Source organism: Fringilla coelebs (genome assembly GCF_963513975.1).
Source record: "Fringilla coelebs genome assembly, chromosome: 1".
Classification (NCBI taxonomy): domain Eukaryota; kingdom Metazoa; phylum Chordata; class Aves; order Passeriformes; family Fringillidae; genus Fringilla; species Fringilla coelebs.
In genome coordinates, this window is record NC_140028.1 from 117,869,908 (window position 1) to 117,889,210 (window position 19,303).

The following is a 19,303-nucleotide window of genomic DNA, read 5'->3' on the forward strand; positions in this document are numbered from 1 at the left end:
TTTGGCAGATACCGACTGTTTTTTGCACCTTCCTTTTTTTGTTCTCTGAATGGAACAGAAATGAAATTGTTGCATTAGTGCCTACAGTAATGCCAATTCCATCTATACAGAGACAGAACTGAATGCTTGAATTAGTCTTTAGTCAGGGTGGCACTTTTCCGTGTCAGTTTTATGGTTTAAAATTAATACTGTTGATTTGTGCTTTGAGGACTTAGTTTTATAGCTCTGCCTCCCCAAAGGTAGGAAGAAGCTATGCCAGCTGCAGCAGATGATGGATATCAGGAGCACCATGCTGCTGCTGTCAGTGAGATTTGCAGTGCCTGAATTTGTTCAGCAGTAAAATGGAAAAGGTAGTGCTGAGGTGTATTGTGCATTAGAATTCATGGAAATTACCTGTTAGTGTTATTTTTGTCCTATTTTGCCATTGTCCCATAGTTTCAAAATATTCCTAGTGAATTTGCAATGGCATTGTACATTAAGGTGACTTTTAAAGTCACTTTGATAGCTTTCTGTTTAATCCGGTATCTCTGGCTTTGTTATCTTGGATATATAATCATTTGTGGTAAATATGGAAATAGGAGTCTTCAAATGTCCTGCTGTAGGACATTTGAAGAAACACATCCCTGTCATATATGGAAGCTGTACGTGTTGAAAATCAAGGGTTATCCAACAAAAGTGTTCGGGAAAATATGGAATTAGGGGACAGATTTTTTAAAAAATCAACAATGCAATTGTTTGCAGTGCAAAAGACATCACGTTCAATTAAAGTAAGTTAAATAAATGTAGGGATGTTTAACTCTTTAGAGGCACTGGGCATGAAGGTAGTCTACCAAGTTGCTAAAAAACTCTGCCATTGTTCTTATTAAATTTAATATAATAAATTTAAATATTTCTGTAGCATCTAATGGCATGGTGTACACTAAGCAGTTGATTGGAAAGTCGTTTGAAAGTCACATAGAATAGAGTCAGATAAAAGAATAATAAATTGAACACTCATGAGTACTTTCTTTCCCCCTCTAAATTTCAGTGGACTTAACTAAAAGGCAGTTGTCTGTTGTATTATCTGTCCTGAGTTCTGAGATACATGGGTTTCTTGAGGAAGAAATCTTGAAGAATCTTGTATCAGTTGTGTGAAGAAAACTCTTTGAGCCCAGGTTTTTGCAGATTTTTTTTTTCTGAATTTAGGGAAGGCCCCAAGAGTGAAGTGTAGGTGTGGACTGCTGTTCACACTCATGCTTGAGAAGAGTAGATTCACAGAGACTTACACTTAGAATCTCAGGAGAGGGAATAAAAGCTGGTACCTGAAAAGTGTGAATGTGTGACAGTGGTTCTCTGCTGATGGAAGGAATGGGGGAAGGTCCATGTATTTGGGAGGTTCTGGCTAACCAAGATGAGGAGAGCAACACCTTCTTACATTCCCCAAAGGAGCAGAAATCAGTAGTTCTTTGTGTCTGCAATAATCTTTTTCTCCTTGGCTTTTTATTTCCACATTCACTGTTTTTTTTCTTTAACAATCTCTGTGCAGGTGTCTTGGGTGCATTCTTATTTTGGACAGCTCGTGACTGTTGCAGGTTATCTGTTTCCTGCAGAGAAATTGCTAAGTCAGCCCATGAACAAAATTACAACAAAACCATAGCACAAAGCAGCTTTAATTTGTTCTCAGCAACCTGTAGTGTGATAACCCTGTCTCGTATCTTAAGGTCTCAAAATTCAGTGTCAGTTAAAATGTGTCGATGTCCCTTTCTAAGTGCTCGGCGCTGGAAAGCAACCTCCATTCTCTTTTACCAGGAAGGGTACAGGGTCTGGGCTCATAAACTGTCTGCTTATAATAGTTTTGACATGTTTGCAGATGCTTTATTTCACCATGATAGAGAAGCAGGGGATATAAATGGTATTCCAAAAAATTTCTCTCCATTGTTCCAACTGTGTCTTAGGATGTACCATCTACAGTTTTTGCCTTCAGTCAGTAAAGCAGCCAACAGGGAAACACTGCTCTGCAGAAGTAGACTAAGTAGTTTAATTTAATCATAATTTTTTTAGAGTTTCTAAATGTTCTAAATTTCTGTTCTGACCTCAAACAGCTTTGCAGCTGTTTTCCCTTTCTGCAAAATAATGAGGTGTCGAATGTTGTAGAGATTCACTTGATGAGATGATTCTAATTCTATTTCTGTAATTCCTGTGTCTGTTAGTCTTGACAAATTCAAACTATCATCAGTTGGATAACAAGAACTCTGTTTATCTGCAAATGAATATGACAGACTGAGTTCAAAAGTTTAATAGTAAACAAAGATTTTTACAGTTTCCTGATTTTGCTGGTATTTCTCTTTGGTGTTTTCACTGTGGTGAAAGTAGGTACTTTGCATATATACAATATAGTTTTAATTTGAATATAACTGTGTCTGTGTGTCTATTTGGTTTTCATGTAGGACTTAAGCTTGAAGATGAGAAATGTCTGAATTTACCTTCATGAGCATTAGGGATCAAACAGGTTTGTGTGCAAATATAGTCTGTGTTGTCGCTCTCAGCAGGCTGATTTCAACTTAATGAAAAGATAATATTTATTCCATGCCCAAGAATCAACAGATATCTTCCTTTAGCTCAAAGGACAATGGTTTGAGTTTTGAAGGCTTGTTATCTGTTACAAGTTCAAAGAAATACGTATTTCCTCACAATAACTTTTAACAGTGACCCGAAATAAATGTCCTTTCAGCTGTATTCTGAAAATTTTAAACACTGCACATTAAAGATGCCTGTGTATCAATACATGCCCAAGCTTTTCTCAAGAAATTTAGTATACTGTAATTAAAAAAAGTTTATAAATTTTACTAACAAATAATGCATATTCCAGTGATAAGATTTCCTATAGTAAAGAAAACATTTAGGTAATAACATTAAAACAGTGTCACATGGGTTAGACTTGGCTCTTAGCATGCAACATATCCCTGCTTTTATTTTTATAAAAAATGGTGTGGTTTTTGGCTGGGCATCATAAAACCTATGGATTTTTAGTTCTTGGGTTCTTGGTTTTCAGATACTCTGATTTTGCTGGAAATTTAACCTGAAATTGTAGAGATACCAGCTGCTCATGTTAATCACATTGGTGTGGTTTTATTAGTTTTGTAATGTAGACCAGTTTGTTATGAATGTGCAGCTCTATTTGAATGGTAGAGCTATTCCTGTGTAGTGGAAAATCTCAAAACTCTGCTCACATTCTTAGCATCATCTTAATGAAATAGTAATTTTAGAGTGTCTGTGCAGTTTACAAGTGTGTTTTGGCTTGCTGAGCTCATGGGCATAGGGAACTTCAGGAAGATTAGGACCAAATGCTGGCTTCCTCAGTTCCTTCTTGTATCTGAAAAGGATTGGAAATCCAGTCTGTAAGGGACACCAAGTTGTCAGCTTTAATAGTTACTGTGTAAGTTACTGGTTCTCCACAGCTGGTTATGGTTTTTCTACCATGAAATGGTGCTTAACAGCAAACAGCTGTGCAGGAAATGACAACCTAGTGAAACAACCATTGTAACATATTTTTGGCCAGTGAACTTCCAATTATAAGTTAAAATCTTACTTATTCAATGTATAATCTTCTTGTTTAGTGGCACTAGAAACACTCTTTAGGATTCAAGATGACACTTTTTGGAAGTCTGTGGTCCTGAGCCCTTTCCATATTGGAAAAATTTGAGGGTACCCTCTACCCCCACCCCACCAGACCTGTGAATGCTGTCCCTCTGCTCAGCATCAGGTAGACTGAAATTTCACCTCAACTCTTTGCCTCCTATGATTAAGGTTGTCCATGGTGAGCACTGAGGTTACATACAGTGGCAGAAGAGCCCTTCTTCAGGACAATTGTTAATGATAAACAAACAACGTATAACAAAGAAAAACAAATGAAAGCCCAGGGTGTATAAGTTGCAATGAAATTTTCTGGCAATCTCCATGGCCAACCAGTTCTCTCCTGGGGTGGGAGGCAGGAGACTGTCCTTCCTCACTGCAGGGAAAGTGCTAGTGTTGTTCACACTGTCCCTTGTGTTCCCTCTCAGGCATCCCAAAACGTGTTACAGTGAGTACAGTAGTGTGGCAGTGAGTCTGTACTGGGTGTTGCACTGGGTGCTGTAGTGAGTCTGGATGTAGCAGCTTCTCCAGTTCATCCTGGCTTCCAAGAAGGGTACAGCATTAGTGTGTCCACGTGTGCTGCTTTCAGGGCTGGACCTTTTTTAATTAACCCAGCAATTTTTTTAATCAGAGGAATAACGGTAATACAAAACACCCAAATGTTTGCAGGAATGTAGATTCAATTTTCCAACCTAGGAGGAGGAAAGGAAATGGAAGAACTTGATGACTGTGCATCCAGAAGAAAAGGAAGATCTTCAGAACTGCTGGAGCTCACATATTTTTTTGACTTAACTGATCTCAGCATTTCTCTTTTCTGCTTTTTGTTGAGAAATATTTTAAGATGGGAAAGTGAAAATCAACTTTACATAAACCATTGCTTTAATTTTAAAGTATTTTATATGTTGGAATCCCAGTAACATCCTGTGCTATAAAACTGGTAAGAGACTCCAGGGTATGGATTATTGGGTTATTTCTCAGGATTGACATCAGTCCTTTTTCAGAAGAGAGCAGAGGAATGCAAGTGCACAGAACTGTGTTCTTTGGACTTTTTCTTTTGCTTCTGGGATGTACAGATAGATGTACATTTGATAGATGTACATTTTGGGGGGGTCCTATTTCATGGTTTCTAATGAAAGGGGTCCTAAAAGTAGTCCCACTAAATTAATAAAACTAAAATTATATTAATTTCTGTTAATACAGAATTTACCTGTACCTATAATTATCTGCTTCTCTTTGGCAATACTAATAATATTCAAAGAGTTTAATGAGAGACTTTTTTGATATTTATGACATACTTTGTGATACACATATGAAATGCACTGTTTATTGCATAGAGACTGAAAGCAATTCCTTGCCCACCTAGCTTTGCTCAGAAAATTATTTTTGTCGTCTGTGACATCCACAGGTATTTATTATTTTCACATGAAAAGGTATGGCTCTTGTTTTGTTTGTTTGTCTTTGACAGAATAACAGGCTTTTAAAGCTTTCCTAAAAGGGTAAAAACTACCAGTATAAACAAAGACTTCCTTTTAACATATATAGACATAATTTACTTGAGAGAATGGAAAAATGCTTCTTGGAAATAGAGTCTTTCTATTGGAAGATTTTAAGTAAGGATTTTATGGCCTTTAGTAGGATCTGTTAAGTGTGTTCTGTAAAATAATGTTCATAACAGAGTGCAATCACATTTGATGCCATGTCTTTCATGAGCCCTAGTGCAGAGGTAGCCCCCAAATGTTACAGAAGGAATTAATTGTCTCCAATTAAATATTTCCAAGCAGCAAGTATATTTTAAAGTAAGTGCTTCTTAAAGGAGTTAAACAGGACATTTTAAGCAGCTGCAGTAATAATCACTATGTTTTTATGCATATAATCTGTATCTCAGATAACTCTAACTCCTTTCAGAGAGGTTGGAAGGAAGTCCCCCAAAAATTGCACAAAATCAGAGCTCAGGGAGCTGTTCAGGGGAGGAGAGGAATTAGAAGAGAATGGTTCAAGGCCAGCTTCTCTCTTCCTTATATCTGTCTATAAACTTTATCAATATAGGTTTAAAAGGATCTATTGTTTTTAGGTAGTGAGGGGATTTAAGCATTAAAATACAGTCTTTCTCATTTTTTTAGAGGAATTAGAATAGTGAATTTTTATGTGGGTCACAGCAGTGCCAGAGTTATGAACAGCCTTTGCCAAATGGGTGGGCACATAAAATAGCATGACACATACTTAATTTCCTGTATTTGATATCTTGACTTTGAATTTGAGCTGTAGCATTTTACAGTCTCAGGGAGGGAGTGGCTTCCTCAGCTGGGCTGGAAGGGACCTTCTATTAAAGAAGGGAAATAGTGGAGATGTTTGTTCCTTGCATTTGTAGAGTTCTGCAGTTGTCCCCTTCAAATGGGATTGGTTGTCAAAAAAGGGCTTGGTTCCTTGTTGCCTCTTGCTAGTACCACACTTCTGGTTTGTAGTTATACAACAGCCAAAGCACCGGAGAGTTGTATTTGCTCCACTTGATTTTGTATGGCCTTGACTTTGCAATATTGAGTGGCAGTGTTGATAAAGTTAATTGATTGCTTGAGCATTAGAGAGCCCTAGTTCATACTATTTCTGTCTAGAGCATGGCTAGATAACATCAAGGGCTACTTTTCCTGTTAGTCATATTCAGATTTAAAAAAAGAAAAAAAAGTAGGTCTGGTTGTAAGTACAGTAGCAGGGAGGCTTTCTAAAGTTTATTTTTATGTTCTCGAGTTCTTCTGTGGCAGAAAATCTGCACAGGATGGATTTTCTTATCTAGGACTTTAGAACAACAAAAAGGGTTGTCTGCAGTACAAATGTTGTCCCTCTCAAAATGATTTTTTATTTTCTTGACAAAGTTCTTACTGCTTAAATTAATTTATGTGTGCCTGTTGCAGAGGAGTAGTTCTGGAATACTGTTAGTCTCCCAGTAATGACCTGTGTAAATTCTGTAAAGATGTTTGGAGAATTTTCATGAACAGTTTAACTTTTATTTTAACATTTGGTAAAATTTTTGTCTGGAATAAAGTAGAGAATGGAACCACAGGTTGTAAGAAGAACCTAGAAAAGAGGGAAAAAACAAATAGGGAAAGGTCTTCGGTGTTACCAAACAATGCACAGTCTGCTACCACCTGTTCAGGTATAAGTGAGATAAGAGAAATGAAGTGAGAGTGTAGCCTGTGTGAAAGTGGGAGGATCAAATATAGCAAATGTCTGCAGTATTGCCTAGGAAACACTGCCAGTTTGCAGTCAGCAGCCCACGCATCGCATGGCTCCGGGGAACTGGAAGTGTCTCGGGAAAGCCCCTGGGACCATCTGTAGCTGAAGCTACATGACACACAGTCCCCATCCCCAGAACAGGCCTTTTGCACAGGCTTGCTTTTGCAAGCATGGCAAGCCCGCCAAGCCCCTGTTTTACTGTTTTGCTGCTTCCTCAGCCCTCCCAGTTCAAACTTCTGTACCTTTCTTCCTGTCCTCTAGGTGCCCAGGCATTGAACAACTGCTGGCCAGGATTAGTTCCTCACTTGGAACTAGATCTTTGGATTCTCTGGGAGATGTTAGATAACTGCTTTGTTACTAATTCCAAGAATGACAAGCTTGCTTTTATTTTTAATGTTCTTCCATGTGTTCTTCTGAAAAACTTAGAAAGTGAGTGTCTAGGCATCCTCTATTGATCAGGTGTATCAGTTTCCTTTCATGGGAGTCTGGAGGAGATGAAAACTGCCTTCAGTAGCACTGCCTGCAGACTGTTTCTGAAGATCATTCAGGATAAGTTCCAAACAGTCTCTTGGCATATTTTGACCAATACCTTATTCCTACGGTGCTCATTTGTTCAGCAAATGCATATGGCAGATACCATTTGCTTTGAATTATTTTCGGAGTTAGTCTCTTGTGAAAGAGAAGGGGACTTCAGGCACTGCTTTACATTTCTCAAAAACAAAACATAAGGTAAGCCTGAAGGTTAAACTATTTTGATTAGCCCCTGATTTTAGATGTTGTCTTGGAATAGTTCTAGATAACGAGAAGAGTTTTTTAAAAATTGCTGTCTGAAATGCATTTTATGTCAGGCTGCCCTGTGGGATGCAGAGCATCTGTCAGACCATTGCATTGGAACCTTCTTTTTGTGTATCCTGAGCTTTATCACCCATGCATCTCCTTGGTGTTGGACCTAGATGCCAAGCTGCCAAAGTGTTTCTTGGACAGAAAAAGAAATCTGGAAGTCCCTGAAGCATCCCACCATCGGTGGTCATTGGTGTGATCTGCTCCCCTAGCATGTGGGTCAGATACTGTTGCTGGCACTTGTTGGAACTGTATTGAGCTGGGGGGAGAATGTATTGGAACTGAAGTTTTGTCTGAAGTTTGGCACTCCAGGAGAAATACTTATCAATGGGATATTTGTCTATCCAGTTGTAACAACAGAAATTGATTCTTCTTTTCTGTCTGCCTCTTTAGGTCTTCAAAAGGTGACATCAATAGTGAAGGATATGTGTTGGAGGTAGAATCCTGCTCCTCTTTAAACCACCTTTCAGAGAAAAAGGAGATACCTGATTTTATTAAAAAAGTGAGTAAAAAGAAAAGGGGGGGAAACCCCCAAAACACAGTATACTTTTATTTGCACTATAATTACTGTTTCTAGTTCTGTCAGCTTGTCAGTAGGGATATGTGTCACTTGGACCACCTGAAATACTGCACTAGAATTTGGTGTTTCGTAATTTAAAGTGTCTGAAAAGCAGTTCTACTTCTTGAGAGAAACAAGATTGATCCTATTATTATTAAAAAATTATTTGTAGTCTCACAGGAGAATGACCTCCAACAGATGATATCAATGTAGAAGATGGTCCTACAATGTACAACATTTTATGTTGAAACAATATATATAGTTTTCGTTTTAGTGTCCAGATATCCTCTCGAATAGTGCTTTACCTAAAAGGCCTTTTACCCCCAGATTATTAAGTTTTGTTTCAATATCACGTGGTGTTTGATAGAGCTGGTACTGATAACCTAAATACTTTTGTGAGCCCGAAGAGTGTTGCTTTCAATTAAGTATTAAATATATATTAGGGAATTTTAAGAGAACACTGCAATTCTTTATCTATTGCCTTCTTTTAAAAATTATTTTTGACACTATAATATTCTGCCAGACTGGAAATTAGCAGGTTATGTCCATTTTAGTGAAAACAGATTCACAATGTGCTTGTTTTAAATTCCGCAGCATCTGTTGTGTCCTGTTGCATGTTATATAAACTAGCATTGAGTAGTGTATTTATTTAGCCACAGGGTGTAAGTAGGCATGCTCCCCTAGCTTTAGTCCATTTACAGTGATAATAGTTAAGAAAATGTTTAGAATAAACTACAGCACAGGCTTTGTGAGCTTGATGGGGACTCAGCTTGACAGACTACACTGATCTTCAAGCTTCCATTTTTACTGTGAATTGTAAGAACTGGATTAAAAATAATGCAGCTGTAACTATCTGATTCTTAAATATATATAGATTTTGGTATCAGAACAAACAGAAGTTTTTTGAACACATAATAACATTCAAAAATGTGAGCCCAAATTTTGCTTCAGGTCGAACTGTGTTATTACACTACTATTCTGATGTTATCTTGGATTATTTCAATATATTCATACTTAGGAAAAACTGGTGTAGTTATTGTGTACCAGTTTCAACATGTTTGATTTTGTTCTCCAGTTCTTTGAGTCAGAGTAGAAATATAGGCATAGCTGTCACAACTGGTAGCAAAATTGTGCATCATTGAAACAGAAAATGTCTTTGCATTTGTAGCTTCAGAAAGAGTATGGATAACATGAAAACAAAATGACAATCCAGGAGTCATCTTATTTCCATAAATATCCAATTCTGAGACTCTTTAGAATGCTTTTCTAGACATGGAAATGTTTCTGTTGATAGAAGCCATTTGATTATGGGGTTGTGAAGATCCCTTTCTGAAAGATAATAATTTAAATTTTAATAGCTAGAATGTATATTTACTGTTTCTCTGTAGGTTGAGTATGTCGCTCATCCTCAGATGTTATTTGATGTAGAGAAATTTGAAGTTCTTTGAAGCTGTTGCTGTCAAGTGCATGCTGTGTCACTGTATCTGATTATGCACATTGTGAAAGTCTCAACACTTTTATGTAAATCTAACTCAGGATACAAGACTTGTTTGGGAGTAGGAATTAATTGTCATATTAACTAATTTGTCTGAGCAACAAAAATACCCATTGCTTTTAAGGGCATATAAACCAGATGTTTACAAACAAAAAATGGAAAAATAAAGGATATTCTTCAAACAAAGTAGTAACAAAAAACTGTTAGAGAAGGCAATTCCTTTCTTTAAAAAATTAACAGCCTTATAATTCTTCTCAAACTGTAGAATACATATGAAATTAATAGAATGTTTTAATTGAATAGGGAAATCCTGTATCTTTTCATAAGCTGTTCATAACAGAGCCTTTTAGCAGGTTTAGCATCTTAGTGCATTTCAAATTACTGTATTTAAAAAACCCCAAACCAAATAGAATAGCCATATTTTCAAAACAGAATAAGAAGTCAAAATTGAGCTTACTAAAAAAATTCCTATACACTGAGAAAATTAATTTTATTAATTTCATTGTGCACTGCTGAGCAAGTATGACTTACCTGGAGTTTGAACAAAGATCCAATTTTAATAACTTTTCTGGATTGACTTTTTGTTGCATTGAAATTGTACATTATACTGAATATTAACTGCTTCCTTCTGCAAACACAATACAATTTTGCAATATGTGCTTTTCTTCTATAACTCTATATAAATGTGTAACAAGGAGGTTCTTTCACCTGGAGAATGCTTCTTGCTCACCAAAACAAAGTGCCTCAGTAGAATGTTGACTATAAAACATTTAGGAAATGCCAAAGAACACTCTCTGGTCAAACCTTTGTTCTGTTGCTGAGATCTTTCTGTGCTGCTGGACTTTGTCCCAGTTCTCCACTCTCTCTGCTGCTTTTCTGCCACAGTTTCTGGCTATGGCAAGACAGGGAATATTTAAATATTGGAGACATGATGTTGCAAAAAATGCACTCTTCCTGTACTTTAAATCATGTCAACATCACCACACTGTGCTTGTTCTTTGATACCCATGTGGATCTAGAGTGACTTAACCTGTCCTAAAAAATCTCAAACAGTCCCATGGTGTCTTTGATACATGATTTGTGGGCAGTGAAAGAAGTAACTAAACTGTTGTGTACATATTGTACTGCTGTATTGGTATTAACACTGCTGTCTTTTGCTCTCAGGCTAAACACAGATTAAAGATTCGCTTACCTGCTTTTTAATAAGCAAAGTTAACTTTTGAACTTTGATCACTGGGGCTCAGATCATTCTGAAATTGTTGAAAGTAGAGATGTTACTTCTAAGATGCTATATTTTGTAATATTTAGACTTATGTCTCATGTCAAATAGGGTAGTCTTTAATTACTTCCATAGTTGCTTTTTGTTTCTGTGTATCCTGTTATCATTTCTTCATCTGAGAGTGTTCTCTGGAGTCTGTGGAGACAAGTAAGGGAAGAAGGAGCTAGGCTGATGTCCCAAGTAAAGATTTATTTTGGACACACAATCATATATGAATGCCAAATATATTTCTCATTACCTCTGTCTTCTGCATCAGTCTGATACATGTCTAGAATCTACAATCTGGTGCATGTCTAGAACTGTAACAGGCAAAAGATTTTACTCTTATGTTCACATTTTTGCCATGTTGGTGACAGGTTAAGAAATGGAGTATTCTTTCTGTACCATGTCTCCCCAGTTTTGACTTCTTAAAATTTAGGAAGCACATTTTTGGATCCTTGGTTATCTCCTTAGTAATGCACCATCAGAGGGAATTCTTGTACGGTTTCTTTTTTTTACTGTGACACCATTGCAGGATTCACATTTCTTGTCCCTGTGGAAGTAGGAAGCATGATAAGCACAGAAGAGCATGGTTTAAAAATGGTGCAGCTTAGCTGAAATCCAAATGCAGGCATCTTTCTTTTGTGTTTTTGCCTAGACATGGATCTCTCCCTGCTGGTCTGTTTTTGCTTGCTTCAGAAATGAGTCTAATTTCTTCCAGCAAACCTAAGGCAGTACAGATGAGTAATTGGTTCTGCATTTTCAGAAGTGGGCCGGTTCCACCTGTAACAGGACTGCCATTGTGAAACACCTTTGTGATGCTTATTGTGCCGTGAAATCTGCTGGATGAGACAGTGTCTGTCAAATCTGCTCATTGCTGTTCCCTCTCTTGTGTCTTGGTCATGTTCAGTGAGTACCAGTCATTACCACTGGCTCCAAAGCTGGCAGTAACATATCACTCCCTTAATTGATCCTCAGAACAACTTCTGTAGTCCAAAGCACCCCACAAATAATCTTGACTCCTGCAGATACAGTGACTTTGCTGGTTAGTTTCTTGACATTTATTTCATTGCTGGGCCATGGAAGCGATGGTACCTCTCAGACGGAAGTGAATGGGACCCCAAGGAGGAATCTGCCAAGAGAATGCATTGCAGGGATGCTGCCACCTATGTACTTGATCTAGAGTTGGCCTCTGAAAGAGTGGCCCCCAGCTCTGTCTGGTACAAAGGCAAGTTGAGCAGGGAATTGCACTATGTTGAAAGAAAGGCTGTACAATACTAACACTTGTGTGAAGAACTCTCATCCTGCATTGCTGAAAGGATCTACTGTGTTTGAGCCCTCTTGACAGTTTTATGGAAAAGTAAATGTTACCAGGAGTAAAACTGGTGTGAGTAATGCCATGAAAATGTTTCAAGTGTTAGTTTGTGCTCTGGAAATTAATATGCATTGCTAAACTGTAGTTGAATTCAATGTGCTTCTGAGGGGCGAGACATTTCTTGGAGCAGTTTGATCCCCCTGCTGTTATCTGCCCTCTCTTCATTGGAGGGAGCCTCAGGCAGGAGACTGGCTTAATGTCTGGATAAGGAACTGCTACACCCCCTGAAAAACTACAGGTCACTCTCACTGCATGTTTCTCTACTTTGGCGATTTAATTAAAATATTGAGATCCTTCTTTTCTGCTCTTTTGATTTTTTTTTTCCCCTTCCATTGATCCGTAGCTGTTTTGGAGTTTTTAGAATTACTGCTGTCTTAGTTCATGTGCATTGTTTTCTGGAGAGTCATCAGTGTTACAGTCCTAATTGGTGAAGAATTTTTGTGTTAGTGTTGCTCTTAAAAGACAGGTTAATTCTCCACCTTCTTTTAAGTTGCAAGATAGAAGCAGGCTTGAGGTATTTAGGAGGACTTCAGTTTCTCCTCTAAAATAACAGTTAAATACCTATAGAAATTTTCAAGAGCTTTTAAAATCTTCCCCATAAATCTTTCTAGTCAGGAGAGTGATTCACTTATTTTCTACATATTTGCTCACATCAGAATGAACATTTGTTTTGTGTGATCAAAACAAGGGGCTTCCTATACCTGTATTTTGCATGAAAGCAATATGAAATGATTCTGAGCTCTCAGCTTCTGAGTTTTAAAACTCTCTTCAGCATCTAATTAGGAAATGGTAAAAGGATGTGGAAGATGAGAAACATATCAATGTCTCCCTAATAATATGTATTTATATTATTATTTTTTTTGTTTACAGCATGACAATGAAATGAGAAGACAAAAGTCTGCAATTTCCTAGAAAATAATTAATGTGAACATTATTGATATTATAATTTTTTTACTGATAATAAGAAGAATAATAATAAAAATGCTGGGGTTCATATAGGTCTTCCAACATTTGTCATATTCTTGTCTCTTTCATTACTTATTCTTCATGTGTTAATCTTTAAATTGAGATTTTTTTTTTAGAAGGAGCAAAGAGATGCAGCTCGTGGCTTCTTAGGAACACTGGTGTGTCGGTGGATTTTTTGATTCGGATGCTGCAGTCTTACAGGGATCTCTTCTGTGAAGTCTGTGTTTGCTTTGTTGGTACCAGGGGTCCTTAGATGGTTATTGTAATCCTAAGCATTATTCTTTATTTTACGTTTTAGCTGGTCTGTTCAGAAGTTTCCTGCAGGGTATACAGTCAGAGCAGGTGGCAGTAAAAGAGAAAAGGGGAAAAAAATGAGTCTTTAATACTGCTCAGAGGTTTGTTCTTCAAATAAATAAGCAGTTCAGATTTATCTTTGCGGCTAAAAAATGACCCTTCTAAGATGCTTGTTTATTGCCTAGTATTATTTACCTAGATGTGATTTCAATCTCTTCTAAAATAATTTCCGTCCTTAAAACAAACCCAAAAAATCCCACCACAAAACCTTCACTCTCCAGGGTATTTGCAAGAGAACAATACAACATTATTTCTTTAGTGCATTGTAATGAAAACCATTGCTGAGCACTTAGCTGACAGCTTTGTTTTCTGCATGTTTTCAGTGCAAACAGAGCCCCTGTTTTTTTTTTTTTTAAAGTTTTTGGATGTTAGCTGTAGATATGGTCATGAAGTGGAACTTGAAACTCAACATCAATAGTTCAGCTGTTTGTAATCTGCTGTGATAATATTTATTAAAGTGCATTTTGTTAACATTTTCTTAGTGTATATATAACAAGAGATGGTAAAAAATAGCCTATACTCTATTTTAAACAGCCTGGTGTGAAGGGAAACATCTGTTTCTGCTTAAGCTTCTTTCAACTTGTGTTCTTTTGACTAAGCCCTGTAAGAGTGGTGTTGATATATATCTTCCATGGACATTGCAAAACTATTTTCAGGACTCTCCCAGGAGCCTGGTAGTGCTTTTATAATCCTTTGCCCCCACCAGCTTTCAAGTCATCCCCTTGCTCAAGATAAAAATAGATATTATAAAGTATGTAGTTGATATTTTTAATGATCCTGCTTCTGTCTGGTGGGGAAAAAATAACTTTTAAAATAACAATAAATATGATAATGTTTTATACTGTGCTAAAATAAATTACCAGCAAATTGTTCAAATTGTAATTTTGGCTACGAGTAACAGATGGCTTGATAAAACAATGTGATTTTAAAGAAACACTCTTCAGTTGATATAAAAATAAAAGTAGTATTCCCTGCAAATTAAATGTAAAGCCTGTAAGTTTGAGACTGAATTCCTACTTTTTAAAATACTCCTGTTGTTCTGAATATTTTTTTTTGTTTGTTTTCACTGCCTAGAGCAGAGATGGACTAAAATCATTCACATTGACTCACATTATCGCCAGTTGCTAAAATGGTTTTTAGATATAGCAATCAACTACACACCTCTGTAAATCTTTATTTTCCCCTTGCTTATGTTCACCAGTTAGTGTAGGAGTTGCTCACTAAAGATTCCTGCACAGAAATGGTCTGCATTTTGAAAGTGCCGGGTTTCTACAGCAAGAGCTTGGGACAGAATTTCTACAGACTTATTTTTAAAGTTAACATCAAATATTTGGTTTGAATAAGCATAGCTGGCTGCTCTCTACCAGTTATTCCCAAGTCTAAAACAAATTGTAAGGAATAAATCCTAAATTATGTGAGTAATTTCAAGACTTTTTTTCAGAGTTAGGGGAAGGGTGGGAGTATGCAGGTATATTAGGTGACTTTTGGACAAATACCACATTCACTGAATCTTTGTAGCGTGTTGCCAGCAATGTTCACTCTTCAGTGAAGGAACAGGTGCTAAAAGGTGAGGATTGAGAAGAACCAACACATCCAGGACCACAGAAGATGATACTGGTTTCAAGACCTGTCATCTAATGAAATATGCTGAAAGGAGCAAGTGTACTTGCACCGTGCTGCACTGCATGTGTAGCATGGCTATATTGTTCTCAGGAGTGAATGTGATGTGAGCCGAAGAGGAATTTCAAGTTGTTAATCTCACCCCTTTCTTGGCTCGAGTAGCAGGAGATGTGTAGTTTGCTGTAATTTAGTATCTCCTGCAGCACTGCCTTAAGATCCCACCTTCTGTTTCAGCACAGCAGTAAGTTGCAGTAGCTTCTCGCTTCAGTACATTTCTTCTCCCTGTGCTGTTTGTAGCCTTCAGTTCCTTTCTGCAGAGGCTGCTACCAAGGAACATGTTGCAAAACTGCAAAGCTTCCTTTACTGCCCTGTTCAGAGTTGTTCTCTATCTTGTTCTTGTTCTAGTTCTTGTGCCTCTGCCACAACTGCAGTGAGATTTTAAAATGGCACATCAATGGTTTGGGATTATGGCAGCATTTTCCAAGGAATTCCTCCAGTGTTTTATCCCTCACGGCCTATTTTGATGTAATTGACCGTGAAAATACTTGATAATTTGAAAACTTGAATGAAGACTGGGATTTCACTCTCTAAAAGCTACATTTACATTTGCTTCTATGTATATGAATGTGAACTATCTCAAATACAAAATTTAGTGAATGTAAACTGGAAAAGGTTAAAAATGCATGGGAAGTACAGGCTTAAACAAAGGAGTATTCTAGTCAGAAAGGTTGCATGGTTTGGAAATCTGCAAGCAGTGAAACAGTCCAGAGTAGTAGGGTAGAAAAACTATGAGCAGTTGATGCTTTGCAATTTGATTAGCAGAACTTTTTTTTTGGAATGTGTTATTAGAGATGCAAAAGTACCAAAGTTTCAAAAGTTTTGAGTCATATAGAAAGAACTAAATCCTCCTTTAAAACATTAGCTAAGGTTAGTTGGTTTTAAAATAAACAGTAAACTCTTGATGACTGTCCTGTCTTCTAAGGAAGGAGCATGTGAGACCTGTGGAAAATATAAGAGTCAGACTAAAAGCCTGTCTTAATTTTAAACATCTGTTTCCATAAATGAGCAAACTAGAAGGGGGATGTGCAGTGTTTATGGTGAAACATGTTCTACTGAATATTAATAAAGGAGGACAGATTTGGAAGCCTAGTCTTGAGCATACTTTCCCAGTTCCATCTCCTGGCATGCAGTACATAGCATTCTCCTCAAACCACAAGACCGTGTTTTTTGCATGAAGATCCCTGCTGCTGTTTTCAAAGGAGATTTGCTTGAATCCTAAGAAGAAGGTAGAGAAGTGCCCTGATCTGGTTTCTGGTGCACATTATGATACCTAATGCCTTCAACATTGTTCTTTTAAAAACAACAACTAAATAAACAGACAGACAAGACGTTTCTTTTACTGACTAAGACAGTTCATACTTGGTTTAAATAGACGGCTCTGAGCAAAATTAACCAGCTGTTGTTTCCAAGGCCATATGTTTGGCCATCACTAGGATTAAGTAGCAGTCTTTCCCAAAGTTCACAGCAGAGCTAACTAAAGGAATCTGACCATCAGAAAATCAGTTCCTTGCTCCTGGAAAATGACCTTTCTCTAGGGGGATTTTTGATATGTGTGTTCTTCATAAATTGTTTTTGGGTTTCTACGAAATTCTTTCAGTACCTTGTTATATAACGAACCATCTAGCAAACCTACTAATGAAACGTTCAGTGCCTAAGTTTTGAAGGTGGTTTTCTTCCAGATCTTTAGAAAGTGTAAACCTTGAGACCATTTAGGACTGCTGTAAACTCAAATGCCTTGATGACATTAGTAAAACTGTTTTTCTCTGGACACATCTCAAAAATGTCCAGCTCCTGGCCTTAAAGAGTTAAGAGAAATTCCTAGCGCTTACTAAATAATTTGTTTGAAATTCTTGTCTGGGAGAGATCCTCATTATTAAATTGCTGTATGTTGTTTCATATTTTTATTGATTTGGTGGAATACTACTCTGAGCTTTCTGGAAGTGTTTGATTTTCTGTGTGCTGTCCCATGGGGATGTTATCAGCATCTCCTTGTAAGCAATTGCTGAAGCTGACAAAAGTGTATGATTCTGTTCAGCATGGGATCTCTATCCTTGAGTTTCCATATTTATAAGAGTACCATCATGCTCGCTGTCAGGAGGAGATTATTATGGAGCTGCTAATGGAACAGGAAACACAGAATCATAAGCATTTTGTGGGCTCTACAATGGATTTGCTAAGTGTTTCTATTCAGAATAGATTTGAAAAGAGAACCTGTATGTGACTGTTCAAAATGAGCTTTTGAACATGGGTTCTCATGTGACTATGAGAGCTACAGAGTAAAATAAGTACTTTCTAGAAAAGAGGATTTCATCATTCAGCCATGCTGTTGCCACGCGTGGTTTTACAGATCTTTAATTGAGACTGTCAGCCATTTTCTAATTAGGGTAGGGAGCCTTCAAGAGAACCAGAAATATTTAAAAAGATGGGACATAAATTGCTACATCAATGTAATGTTTAGTGACGCTGCTTTGTGCTGCTGATGGCTCCTTTTCTTCCAAATGCAGTATAAAAATGGTGGTCAGACACCTCTGAAATAAACAATAACACTTCCCAAATGTTAAGAATGTTAACACAAGTGCCCCAGCTAAAATTCAATTAAGGTAGTGACATCAGGGTTGGACACGGTGCTCGTTCCTATTCCTTCCAAAGTTCGTGGGAGATTTGATATTTATTTCGCAGACAGCGAAGGCTAAATCTGTCATTTTTTTCCCCTTGGGGAAAATGCCAGGTTTCTAATCAAGCAAATTATAGGGATGACATTAAATTGTTAAACTGCCTTGGCCCTCTGTACACATGAAATTTCACCCCTTCTTTAAGCAGATTCTATTTTTAAACAGCTATAAATCCAATTTGTGGCAAGCCAGTTGCAAATGAATTTGGACGTACCCACTTGGGGGTTTATCCAGATTGAAATAAATGAGTTAAGTTCTGCTTCTGTGGTTGAACAATAACGTCTTTTGTAATGGAGATCTGGTCTTGTGTTTGTGGTTAATATCATCCAAGCGTACTTTATGAGGCAATGAAAATGTTTCTGTTCCCATCTGGAGAAAGAAGCAAAAATTTATTTTATAAATTTTGTTGGAATTCCCCTTTTCAAAATTTCCCAAGATGTAAAGGGCAAATATATAGTATATTCAAGGTATAAAAATTGTCATAAAACAGTTGAACTTAGTATTGATCACCTAGCATGAGGGTATTTTAAATCTAGATTTTTATCTGATGTGAAAAGTGGTAGAGATGTAGTTGTTTTTATGTTTTTTCCCTCCATTTAGTCATACAATGCAGTGTAACACAGACCTTTGTTAGTGCTCTACACTGGCGCATAAAGACAAGTAATTATGTTATTTATCTGATCTGGAATATGTCTTGGGTGACCCTGTCCAACTAGCATCACATTCTTCCCATTCTCTTCAGCTTTATCCCTTCTTTCTCCCATTCTTTGACTTCTTTCTGATTCCCAGCACTGCATCTGCTGAGATATTTTCCCAGAAGGCTGTGACAGACATAACTGTCTGTGTGCTCCAGCACAGGATGCTGCAGGGGGGTCCAAAACCTGCAGGAGGCTTGCAGAAACAGTCCTTCTGTCTTGTGCATCTCCTGGGCACAACCTCTCCAGTTACTGAGGGGTGGGTTTGGTTTTGTGGGGCTCTTTTGTTTATTTGTTTGTCTGGTCAGTTGGATTAGTTTTTCTTTTTTTGTTTTTCTTTTTTTTTTTTTAAGTTCATATATTTAATCTTTGGAATACAGGAAACAGAAAATGTGATTCTACTGGATGGCATGATTCAGTCTGGATGTGAAGGCAACTAAAATTTCATAGTATTTAAGTTCTCAGCAGGATCCTGAAAAACAAATTGCCCGTGTAGTTTGAATGTGTTCAGCCTTTACACTTTCTGATGAAAGCTAGCTTCTTCATGGTTTTGTGAAAAGTTGAAAGGA

At 37.3% G+C, this 19,303-nt stretch overlaps 1 protein-coding gene across 1 annotated transcript in view; it reads left to right on the plus strand.

Moving 5' to 3' along the window:
• RFTN1 (raftlin, lipid raft linker 1) overlaps nucleotides 1–19,303 on the plus strand; it is a 96,048-nt gene that overhangs the window by 42,807 nt on the left and 33,938 nt on the right. The window contains exon 4 of the mRNA XM_084220926.1: nucleotides 8,074–8,182. Coding sequence (XP_084077052.1) covers nucleotides 8,074–8,182 — 109 coding nt within the window. The remainder of the gene's footprint in view (nucleotides 1–8,073; nucleotides 8,183–19,303) is intronic.